The sequence below is a fragment of the Anarrhichthys ocellatus genome, unplaced genomic scaffold (genome assembly GCF_004355925.1).
Source record: "Anarrhichthys ocellatus isolate YVR2014 unplaced genomic scaffold, GSC_Weel_1.0 scaffold110, whole genome shotgun sequence".
NCBI lineage: Eukaryota > Metazoa > Chordata > Actinopteri > Perciformes > Anarhichadidae > Anarrhichthys > Anarrhichthys ocellatus.
In genome coordinates, this window is record NW_022280140.1 from 527,031 (window position 1) to 540,095 (window position 13,065).

Below are 13,065 nucleotides of genomic sequence, written 5' to 3' on the forward strand. Positions count from 1 at the left end.
TATATATATATATATATATATATGGAGGGGTTTAACCTGTAGGTGGAAGCTTTGCATTAGCAGTTCTAATGCTGCAGTAATATCAAGTGAAATGGGAGTCAATGGCAGAAAATATTTCCCATGGTTACAACAAGCATCAGACATCTTAGATGCAGATTGTGTTTACAGTAATCTGTGTTTTACTGAATAAATAGTTAAAGTGCTGATTCGGGCCGGGCAATATGGCCAAAATCTTATTTCATGTTATAGATATATTTAATGTGTGGCGTGTTTTCTGGTAATTCAATAAATATATAGCATATCTGAAATAACCACATGGTTTTGTATATCGACATATGTGAAAAGTATTTTTTCATTTGATTAAGAATTTAGAAATGTGAGTTAGTATGTGCTTGTTATTTTAAAGTTAGACCATATAACGGTGTAACATGATATCTCCATATATGATTTCATCACAATATGATTCCAGTGAAATACGACGCATTATCATTGTGAATTAATAGCCCTAGTGTTGAGCTGCTGTTTTATGATGGGCAGCGTTGGCTCTGAGGGAATGTAGAATAACGTGCTTTTGCCACAGTAGCATCAAATATGGTGCAGTGGCCTTCATTGGTGGATTTAAGCTTTTATGATAAAACAAGATTTCCCAGTCGCATCTACAACTAGGATGAAAGCCCAAAGATGGTATATAAGGCAACTTCCCTTTGACACAAATTCAGCTTAAACAAACACAGTTTTTTTGTTTCCGGCTGCATAAAAGCATCTCTAGAACTCTCTCTGGATTTGTTAAAAGAGCAAATAATCATTGAGAAAAAAGGTATCCCAAGATTGAGCCTTGGCCGGCTGAGAGGAAGACCTCGCCTGAGTAGCCTTGGATGAAGAGTGCTTGCAGTCAAAGTTTGACTTTCTGTCATGTTTTATGTTTCCCGCAGCAGTAACGTAGATTTGTTTGGAATGTGCTGTAGAGCAGGATAGTTAGGAGGAACAGCAATAGGAACCATTGATGAACATGTTACAGAACAAAAAGCAAATCACCAAAAGTAAATGTTTCAGCCATCCAAAACCTCAAATATAAACATCAGGGATTGGTGTCAGTCCCTCATAATCAAAGAGCCGAGGGTCTTCTTAACACTGCTGCCATTTTGCAGCTATCTATCTTCCAAACATATAACAAGACAAAAGTATCATGAGAAGAGAGAATACGGAGAAACCTCCTGGTTGTTCTGCTCTTCTTTTTCTTCATCATCTCCTGCTACAGATAAACGTTAATGCCCAGCTACGAGTAAATGCACAATCACAACACAAGTACAATTAAGGACACGTGTCAAACCATGAACTGGGGTAGAATTATACACACATGTTGGTTGAGCTTACAATGTATTAGTTCCTCTCAAAGATAAGGGTGGACACTGGCATCGCAGTGGGTCAGGTATAATATACAACCCTTTAGTTCACTGCAGATGTTTAGAGGTCTGTACGCTGGTTGTATAACATGTGAAGCATCATCATCATCATCATCAGTTGCATCTCTCTGAGGTGAGGGGGAAATGAATCACACAGTAGCTTCAGTTGTTTAAACGACTGATTGATGGTGTGAGTCACCAACAACAGCAGGGTCAGTGCTTCCGTTCCCACCGGGGTTGGTCGAGGTGTCAAGTCCTTGAGATACATTTGTAAAAATCAGTTAAGTCTAGATTCCATATTCCTGTGCAATAACAACTGAGAACAGTCAGGTATCGACAACACGCATTTCAGTGTCTCAGCATGAAGAGCTGTGATTCCATTAAAGCAGCGACAAACGAATAAAAAAGAGGAAAAATGGCTCATAATTTGTGTTTGGATAAAAGTATTAAGGAGAAGCTAATGAGAGGAGACTTTGAGCCATGCAGCAATGCAGAAATGGTCATTTGATTGAGTTTGTCCAATGATGGTGGAAGCTTTTGCTCTGTCTGCTCTGTCTTTGCATTGGTGTTCATTCAAACACTTAAAGCAACTTATGTTATTTAAGAAAAACTCCTGACAAGCGACCTCTTGTGTCTCTCTGACAGGACAGTGGTCCTTCCACTGTGGGCCGGTGTTATGAGCGCTGTGAAGTGCAGCTAGCTGATGGGTCCCACTCACAGCTTCCATTCACATGATGAAGTATTTATTTGTATAAGTATCATGTTTAAAGGATACCCAGCACTAGTAATTTGTCACGGTTTTGAAGGATTTACTGGAATTAAGGGTTAAGTATGAAACAAATGAGTTCATATTGTCAAACTGCATCTAAAGACAAAAGTGACTTTGTCCCTGAATGGCCACAAATGTCACCACAGCCCCCTTTAGATGCATCACGCTGCCTTAAAGATCTCAACACAATTAATTCTACAAATGGAGATAAAGGAACACACTTCAATACAGTCTCTCCTCTGAGGCGTTCATGGTGTTGCACACCAAAAAAAGAAGCTGTTTTGTTTTTCTGACAAGCAGACATTTTGGAGATCCTAGCCTTCCAGCCAACAGCAGTAGTACATTTCAGTACAGTGTTTGTATCGTGCACAGTTAGGGTCGATTCCCCCTCCGGCCAAAGCTAAATGTGACCTCAAACTGAAATTATACAACATCCAAACCGAGTGAAGGTGAATGAATGTGTGTGACTGGGCTTTTCGTGAATACTGCTCTGAACATGCACAGGCATGTAGGATGTGTCACACTCCACACTGGCTGTCTGCCAGCCGTGGTGCATGTGTGTGACGTACACTATGTGTGTGTGTGTGTGTGTGTATGTGTGTGTGTGGTACAAGGACTTTCCTCCGTTTTTGGGCCAAGGTCTTTCCCTGTGAGCTCCCTTTCCTTTTCTTCTCCCTTCCTCTGTTATTCCCCCGCTGTATCTCTGCTTATCCCTCCATCTATTTGATCTACCTCTCCTCAGCACATTAACAGTCTCTTGCAGGCCTTCCCTGCTTTTCTCCACACTGTGTGTGTGTGTGTGTGTGTTTTCTTACTCGCCGCATAAGCTAATTATCTTTATCAGTCCAGCAGTCGTTCTACAGACTATAGGACGAGGGTTTGTTTCCCAAAGCTTTCATCGTCTTAAGTAGCGCTTTGAGAAATGAGAGTCTTCTTGCGACTTACGGAGACGTGAACGTGGTTCATCATCGTTCCAAAGGAACGTCTGGAGAATATTGATGCTATTTTAAAAACACAATTTGTTTTTGGCAATTTAGGAACAAATGTTTCTTTGTATTTTGTGTATGTTATTGGACAGTGCTTACCTCCTCCTTCACTCTTCTTTTCTCTGCTTGTCCTTTTTCTCCTCTGTTTCTTTCTCTCTCTCCTCATTCCTCCCTAACTCTATTATTACTTTGCATAATCCTTTTGAGCAGTTCTTATGTCTCATCGCCTCCACCATTCCACCCCTTCCTCCTGTCCTTATTCCCTTTTGCAAATTAATCTGGAGTTCTTTCATCCCATAGATGTATCTGACCTTCTACCCCTCCTTATTCCTTCTTCTTTTATGTCTCTGTTTCCCTCTCTATTTGCTCCCTCCGTCCTTCCTTTCATTGTCTTCTCCTTTATGACTCCTCCTGTGCTCTTCATTGCGTCTTCCATTCTTCCCATCTTTAAATATCCATCTCTCCTCCTGCCAGTTGGCACCAGCCTCTCACTGCTGACAGAGGGACATATTGACTTCTCTACAGAAAACAAGCTCTCCAGTGCTAGCAGGCTAACCTGAGAACGCCATCTGTGGAGCCCCGCCCGCCACCATGGGACATGTAGTTTCCTGGTGCTCAGCAGTTGCTTTGCCCTGCTTCATATTGACCCGTCGTTGCTGCGGAGTCTTTCATCGCTGTTTCATCCGATTCCATTTTTTTTATTATTTGGGAGCCAATATTTCAATCCCCTCAGGGTGCCTGTTATAGTAAGTTTCCTAGAAGTAATAAGAGATGTTTTTAGATGGGATTCATATTGGTGTCAGGGTTTGTGATGTAGGAAAACAGTACTGGAAATATATTAGAGATACTGAGGTCATTGGTCCAAATTCACTGAGCACAACCTAACAAACTTAAAAAGAATTTGACCAGCGATCAAAACCTAATTAAAAGAGTATTTAATCAACTAATTTAAAAGCTCAGTTGTGTTAATGTTAATGATCTAAATGCCGTTTTAAAGCTTTCTCCACATTGCCAGCTATGTATTTCTGGTGTTGAATAATAAAGCAGCCTTTTAAACTATTTCACTGAAAGGAACGTTAAAGCCAGTAAAAACCTGGCTTTGATTCCTAAGAATCTCTTTATATCATTAACTGTCCATGATGAAATAAGCAATCGTTCTTAAGTGTTATTTATGAAGCATTTAAAACTTTGATCATATTTAATTGACAATAACCAAACAACCCAACTGTCATCCGACTGGTTAAAATGTCTCTTAGTCCTGATTGGTTGCACAGAAGCATGTGACTTCAATATTTTCCAACTGAGCAAAACAAACTTCAAAGCCGTGAGAGGAGCACAGAGTAAGAAACAGAAGTACTAACTGTTCTGGTTTGAGCAGAAAGTAGTGTTCACGTTGGATTGTATCACTCATAACAAGCAAAACAAACAAGTTTTGGGGATCTTTGAATGTTGAAAGTGTGCCTTCACAGACTGAGAGGACAACAGTGAGCTTTTATCTTATAATGACTCACCCGCCACTTTTTTTGAATGTGTCCAAATCTTTATACCCGATACTAATCCCTTATTATTGCTACATTTTTATCTGATTACCAATTCAGTCCACCTTGTTTTCGTGTCTCAAACGGGCTACGATTGTGTCTTTATTCATTAAGTGAGACGCCCGGTTACCAACATATTAATCACCAATAAAGAGATAAAAACCAGCCCTCACACTGTACTGCACAATGGGCTCTTTATTAAGTAAACTGCCTTTTTCCGGAAATGAATTCATCTGTACAAAGCTCCTGATTAAAGGAACTTATTAGCACTCCTACACTGACGGCCCTGCTTTAATTAGTAACGCACACTCATTCATTAAGTTGGACTTCATTGAGGCTGCTTCTAAGCCTCTGATAAAAATTAAAACAGAATTAATAATGAACCCAAATAAAAAATTAAGCTGTGCTGACGACTTTTACGTTGAGCCTGTTGCTTTCTAATGAGGGAGCAAGTCATGGATTGAATTTAACCCTCGGCTATGTTCATTTCTACTTTTGGAAAATATGCCGAAGGGGCGCAGCTGGCTGGAAAACAATGCTTCCGGTCTGTGATTATGTACATATTCAATGAACCATTTTAAAGTTGGTTAACAAATAGTCAGACATTGCTGTATAACAGGATGAATAAAATACATCAAATGCAACCAGTAACGTCTTCTCCAGCACTACAGCTGACCGTCTGACCCCTGACCTCTCCCTCCTAAAGGGAAACTCGCCATCAGAAGTAAATAATAGATGTTTTCTTCTTAAGATATGTTGTTTGGATTGAAAAGTGTTGACAGGATACCAATGTATACTGTTTTCACATTCTAAAAAAACAACATTGACAGTTGGCAGGAGAGGGGATGCTAACAGCAGCCTCCCATATAAAAGTCAGCAGCTTTGTTGACCGAACTATCCACCTCAACATCCTCCCTAAGAGGCTTTGTGTTGCTGTATCAACATCATACTTCCTCTGTTTCTACAAGAGGTCCTTGTCAGGTCTTTTTCGTTGTTTGAACAAACGGGGGCAAGCTCAACATCGAAAAGAAAGTGGGTCAAGGAAACATCACGAGGGGACGTTTTGAAAGCTGATGCATTCTGAAATAGTGATCACCACTTTGACTTTCCAGTTTTAAACAACGTTAGTGTTTAGAAGACCAACAGCAGCCTGAAGAGGAGGGCATGTCTGGTCCTGGTGGAGAGAGAGAGAGGGGAGATGATTGAGTGGCAGGGAGAGGAGAATCAGGGCTGTTGGGTGTGGTGAGGATTTCAGCACCACAGTGGTGGACAGCTCCCCAGCCTGCTGCTCACTGCTGGACTCTCCCCAAAATGTCTCTCCTTTCATGTTTCTATGGTGATTTGTAAATGTGTACACAACATATCCTACACAAGGAAAATCCTAATTATGACAAAACACATATCTTAAAGTGGAGATTAAAAATAGTGGATGTAAACCGAGAAGAACGGATATGTATATAACATAAGGCATACTAGATGGAAGAATAAAAATGAAGTCCTTTGTAATAACACACATTTCCTTTAGTCAGTCTTTAATTATGTCCCCTCCAAAAACATCTTCCTTTCTTCCATCCTTCCTTCCTTCCATCCTTCCTTCCTTCCTTCCCTCCTTGATTCTTTCCTTCTTTCATTTACTTATTTCATTTGTACACTCCATCCCTCCTTCCTATCTCCCCTTGCTTCCTATCCTCATTGCTACTTTCTTTCCTCCCTACCCATCCTTTCTCCATACCTTCCTTTTTCTTTTCCTACTTCCCTTTTCGCCCACCTTTCTGTACCCTATCTTCTGATGGTCTTCTCTCCCTCCTTTCTTCCTGTAATCAACTCCTTGCTCATCATCTTCCTTCTCTTACTCCCCCCATCATCCTTTCCCCCCATTTCCCCTTCTCCACTTTCTCATTTCTTCCCCAATCTCTCTTCTCCTAAATCCCCCTTCACAAGCATCCCTCTCTCCTTCTCTACTTTCTCTCCTCCTCCACTTTTCCTCACTCCTTCTTCACCACATCATTACCTCTGACTGTTTGTTCCTGAGCACCTACGCTCCATTCATCTGTAATTCTTCACATCGCCCCGGCTCCTGGATTCTCCCCCCACACACACACACAGAGTTCGTTAGCGGCTGATGCGATCTGGGAATTGTGGTTATATTCTCTAGGCTTCAACTACAAAAAGAACATCATCCCAGCCCATTTGTTGTCAGCTATCTCAGCAGACACAGGCCTGCTTCAGTGTGTGTGTGTGTGTGTGTGTGTGTGCACTGACCCATCTCAACAGTTCTTATCCTTCAAACCCACATTTTCTTCAGGCGTCCGTCTTTCTGTAGTTTTAAAGCCACCGCTCAAGATAACATCTAGTAAAGAGCATTAACATGAATAATATATAAACATGACTAAAACTGGACAAGAGTTTATTTCTTAAATTAGTTTGCGGATATTGTTTTGATCCATCCAAAATCCAGCATATTGCAAAGTGAACATGGTTTCCTTCATGTAGAAGAGATTGAGGTCAAGTCGAATTGGAACGAGAAGGAGACAAACTATTTGCTAAGATGATTAATTATACATCGATGGTACATTTTTAAATGCTCAAATAGTAACAAAGATATGAAGATTAATCAGCATAGAATGTATTTTACAGTACCGTACGTCCCTGAGCAGAAATGCTCACCAGCAGGTATAGTCTGTCTTGAATATTGAAAGTACCACTTTTTTCCTGCTTATGTAATTACAATACAAATAAATTGAATATATAGACATGCTGACTGCTTTGTTGACTATACCCTCTATATAGAAATACAGGAACAACAAATGCTCACTCCCAACTCATCAAATACCGCTAATGTCCATTGGCCCTCAGCTTCAAACTAGCTTTTGGACTTGTCAGGGACTGCCAGTTTCCCCTCTTTACTTCGTGTCTTTTCAAAATAAACTACTTTCTTCACAGGAAGTTTATGTTCAGGCAACAAAACGTCAAGAGAGCGTGGTGTGTCTCATACAGAAGCTAAAGGGGGCCTCTGTGCGTCGGCATCAGACGCCGAGGAGCACTGACCAGGTGCCATTATGGAGCTATATTAAGTTAGGATTGAGAAAGTGTCGACATATTTGACAGCTTGCCCATAAAAGTCTCTAATTTGGTAATTTGTGTTGATAAAACCAAATTGAATACATCAGAAAAGGCACGTCGATTTCCATTAATAATTTATTGTGTTGAGGCATTGATCAGTCTGAGACAGCGAGCTGCAGGCATAAAGAGGCAAAGGTGGATTTTCAAAACAAAGGTTTAATTTACCCAAAAATCAAAAAAGATTTTCAAAACATTCAGCAAAGTTCTGTATGAAATGAACACAATTGAAGCTATGTTGATTTAACATAATCTGAACACGACGTAACAACACAAAGACAAACACCACCACAATAAAACAGGACAATAAGTCTATCACTATATTTTTATGTTAACCAAAATGAAAGCAACAACACATAAATATAGTCTAAAGCGACGAACTGAAGTACAGTAGTTAAAATGTGAACAATTCAAATAAACCAACCACATCCATAGAGCCCTGCAGTAAGTCTGTATGTTTTAGTCAAGAGAACGTCAAGCAGCATGAATTAAGCGAAGGTAAAGCCCACAGGGTGAGACAGTTATCTGAGTCCTGCAGGTACTCAGCTCTGTCTCCTCGGTTCTGAGTGGAGGATGGATTTGTGTGTTTTGACTCAGCAGCTCTGAGCATCTGACTGCCTCTCATGTTCAGCCTTGACATTTCCAGCGCTAAGACCGGTGCTTATTTACACGAGCCAAGCGCAAATCACCTCTGTCTTGTTCACAGGGATGTGACTTTCCGACGCGCTGACGTCTCTCAACGTGTCCGACGTCTGCTGGTGACGTCTTCGTGGTTGGACTCCGCAGAGGGGAGGGAGTCACGGCTCTCCTTCCTCCCTCTTCCTGCATTTTAACAGCAGGCCAACTTATAAAACGTTGTACGTTCTGCTGCAGTTTTTCATGTATTGCATTGAGTTGTAGCTGTAAGATTCATGTTTTGCCTAAAAAGGCAAGTCTGGCTTCCTCCACAAGCACACACACACACACCGTTCTTATGACTTGAATGTAAGTTATCTCAATGGAAGTATTGAATGTATCATGGTCCTTGGTCAGGTCATACCAGAAAGCATCACCATATTTTGAAGAAGTCTTCTGATCAGACTTTCATGTGTGTGTTTGCACATAAACGTTCTTCTTCGTGTGATTCGTTTGCCTAAGCCCTCACATGTGCACACGAGAGCATTTGCACGCACGCCGCCACGTACCTGACGCCATTATTTCTTGAAGGGCTCTTGATCGGCCGGGTTCACCTGAGGCGAGGGGTGTTTTACCATATCAAATATTTGTAACGTGTGACTCATGCCTGAGTGAGCGAATCCACTCTGACAACGCTGAATCTGCTCTGCGGCGTCTCTGCTCGAGCGATGAGGTCACTCCTCACTCTCTTCCTGCCTGACAGCGACTTTCTTTTTTGCTCCTTATCTGTTCGCTTCTGATCTTGTCTGCTGACTTCATTTTGTTCTCGGCTGTTCTCTTATCGGCTCCGCTGCTCTCTTTCTCGGCCTCATAAACAGCGTTTTAAAAGTCACCGAACCTCCTTCAGCATCTCGTTTTCAATGTCAGCTATTCGTAATAACACGAGAATTATTCTAACCATGCACATCTCTATAAACAGGCAAATGTTATTAAAAAAGAAGAAGGTTGACGACCATCCTCCTGCAGGCTTTATATATCTGCTTTACATATTCACTGTGAATTTGTACTCAGAAATTTTTATTTCGGTGCAAAGAGGAGAGTTGATGCTAATTTGTTAATGAATTGCAAACACAGCCCTACAACCACAAGCATGTCTGTTCCACAGCAGAAGGTTTGCTTCTTTACAGAACAGCATCACGTAGGTTATGACCTAAAGCACCGGAGCTCCTGGAGCTGCTCTGACTCTTCTCCCACAGCTGAAGTCAGTCGATTATTAACCTGGTGTTTGTTGTAGCCCAGGTTGAAGCACAATGTTTTCTTTTTCTTTGTTTTAAGCTCTGTAGAGTTACATCCAGGACATAGAGTCCAGTGCAATAGTGCAACTGCAGTTAAATGATGTTAACCCGTTCTCATTACCAGAGCGTCAAATACAGCTGCCTTGTCATGCCCATCATCATCTAATACTGACACACAATCCACCCTTCAGAGTCCGTTTGAGACGCACCGGGCTTTCAAGTAACTCATATTGACGCTGTTGGCTTTAGATTGAAGACGCTCAGAGAAAAAGCTCCGGGAGTTTGATGACATAGTTTAAAGACCCAAGAAGTGGAGGTGAATGGGTCGAACAAACTCAAGACTTTCAACCAGGACAAATCATAGAATCATGGTGGCAAAAGAAGCACTTCTGTAGTTTGTGTTTTATGATTCCTTCATCATAAGACTGAACAACAGTAAACCGTATTATCTTTAGCACAATCCATGAAACTCAAACTGTTTTGTGTCTGTTTGCAGTGCAGAACATGTGTATCCTATTAATGCACATTAGGCCCGCAGCATGTTTTATTGAACTTTATTAACATGGTTCAACCTCAGCTTTAATTATTGGTTTGTACTTTGGCTGCATGTGGTCTCGCTGTTGATATAATTGTGTGCAGTCCAGACAGAAAATTGTTTGACTGGACAGAAATGTCAGATCATAACGTACAAAAACAGCAAAGCAGCATTCAGGGGCCGATGATGATGTTTCACGCTTGCTTCACTTCCAGAGAACACAGCGTGGTGAATGTGACCTCCATTTTGACTGGATGGATGAGGCTCTGTGTGTGTGTGTGTGTGTGTGTGTGTGTGTGTGTGCGTGTGTGTGTGTGTGCGTGTCAGAGAGAGAGAGATTCTCTGTGTCAACAGCTGAAATGATGCTTTCGTCTTTCATCTCGTCTCCTGTCCGATATCACATACATATTTAACAGCCGGAGTCAGTGAAAGTCAAGAAAGATAAAAATCAGAGGCTCCTCACTCATCGTTTTCGTACCTCCCTGATCTGCTTGTGCATATCTTTGTCCTCTCCTCACCTCTTCTTTCTGACGTCTTGACATGTTTTTTTGTTTGTTTTTAATTCATTCACCTCTCTTACCCTTGGATAAATGAACTGAACACTTTCCTCCTCTCTAGCTGCTCACTATGTTTGTTCCATTTAAATCATACACATGTATGAATACATGCAGGCTGAGCCATCGTCTGATCAGCACCACCGGACGCTTTGTCTCCACAGATGAGTTCGTTCAGCACGAGGGCTCTGACGCTGCTCTCGTCGGTTTTCGGGGCCTGCGGTTTGCTGTTGGTGGGCGTCGCCGTGTCAACAGACTACTGGCTGCTGATGGAGGAGGGAATCGTCCTGCAGCAGAACCAGACCACCGAGGTCAAGATGGCGCTGCACTCCGGCCTCTGGAGGGTCTGCTTCGTGGCCGGTTGGTAACAATGTCATGTCACTAACTGCTGATTATGTTGGTTTGATCTGTAAGGTACTGATGCTGATTTAATGCCATTACTTGTTGTAGTTGCAGAAACAATTTATAGTTTATTTTGTTCTGTTCTTTTGAATTTCAAAGAGGAAAACCTGTCAAACGTGTGTGGGTAAATTGTCGACCAGAGGATGGGCGGGTGACATGAATTATATTAGTGTGAGAGTACAGGATGAGTTCTGACTGGACTAATACTGCACCAGAGTTTGACAGGAACCAATCAGACCACGTAGTGCAGGAAGACTCAGTGGGTCATATCACACCACTGATTTTCAACAGTACACACTTAAAATTCATTAAGCCGCCTCCTTGAACGCAGACTGGCCAATCATAGCGTAGCATTAGCCAGCTAAGATCAGGGTTCTCTCAAGGAATACAAACGAGAATAGCGAGTCAACAAATTAGTGTGTCACCTCTGGTCGAATTTGACCTCAAGAGATTAAAAAAAAGAAAAACAGAAAAGGAAAGTGTATATTCATGCTGTTAAACACACACGCAGACACACACGGCAGCAGGGTGGACACCACAGATACAAATAACTCTCCTTATTGCAGTAGCTGTCTCTGTGTTTCGGGTCACGACGGTGTTGCTCTGGGGAGGCGGCCATGTTTGTGTTTCCCTGTTGTCTGACGCCTGGTACAAAAGGTCAGAGGAGGAAAACGCTGGTGGCATTTGGAACGGATGTGTGTGTGTGTGTGTGTGTGTGTGTGTGTGTGTGTGTGTGTGTGCGTGTGTGTGCGTGTGTGTCCTCTCTCTCTCTGCCTACAGTTTGAGGTTAATTGTTGTGTCTGTATTCAGCTCTTCTCTCTCTCAGCTCAAAACTTGTTTTCTCCTGAAATCTCCTGACCTCCATCCGTCTCTTCCTCTAATTCACCTTTTCCTCTCAGTTCCATTCTCTGCCTCCCTGTTTCTCCCTCTTCATAATCTCTTTTGGGGTCTCTCTATCATCTCTCACCTCTTTCCTATTCACCCTTTCAAAATCTGTTTTTGTTTGTCTCCGCCTACGCTCAGCCCCGTCTGCCCTTTCTCTGTGTTTTTTTTTAACTTCTGTTTTTGGTTTGTTTTGTTTATTCTGGTTTTATTTCCATACGCAAATATTCCCATATTGTTCGTGACCCAAAGAAGACCCTAACCCTCCCACTCATCTCTCTGCTTTCCTGTCTGTATTCTTTCTTTCTCAATCCGTTCCCTGTTTCCTCTCTCTCTGTTTCAGGACCAGAGAAGGGCAGATGCGTGGCGTCGGAGTATTTCACCGAGCCAGAGATAGAGATCACGACAGAAAACACAGCCAACATACTCAGTGAGTCACGTCCACACATACACACGAGGGATAGATCAAATCCAATTAAAATGAAAAATTGCGCTTAGAGAAACAAAACAAAAATGCAGTTTGTTGAAAATGTTATCAAAGTAGGTCCATCTAAGATGCTCCAATAGTGTAACATTAAATAAAAAGTTAAAATATTACAACACTACCAAGTACACAAACTAAAGGTCATAAGAGACATGTGCATGCATCAACTACCCTTTAACACCGTTTTTATCTTTAGTTCTTAATTAAATAAGATAATGAGACAGAACGAAGGAAACTACACCTTGTGGATTATCTGTCAGGAAACTTAATGTGTGAGGTAAAGTTAACGTATATATAGAGTTGCTACCCAGTGAAAACAAATCTCCAAATGCTGCGTCCAAAGTTTCATGATAAGTTGACGTTTCCCAGTGTACACTGAATATATTTCACTTTTTTTGGTCAAAGAGTAAATGAATGTCGAGAGCTCGCTGAAGTTCCCCACGGAGCAGTTTTGTCTCTGAGCTGTTTTAATGATTTAAGAT

The 13,065-nt window shown here is 41.6% G+C and overlaps 1 protein-coding gene across 1 annotated transcript in view; it reads left to right on the forward strand.

Annotated features, from left to right (window-relative positions):
* The window catches only part of LOC116399366 (voltage-dependent calcium channel gamma-7 subunit-like), a 31,833-nt gene that overhangs the window by 816 nt on the left and 17,952 nt on the right, over nt 1-13,065 (forward strand). The window contains exons 2-3 of the mRNA XM_031876478.1: nt 10,980-11,175; nt 12,443-12,529. Coding sequence (XP_031732338.1) covers nt 10,980-11,175; nt 12,443-12,529 — 283 coding nt within the window. The remainder of the gene's footprint in view (nt 1-10,979; nt 11,176-12,442; nt 12,530-13,065) is intronic.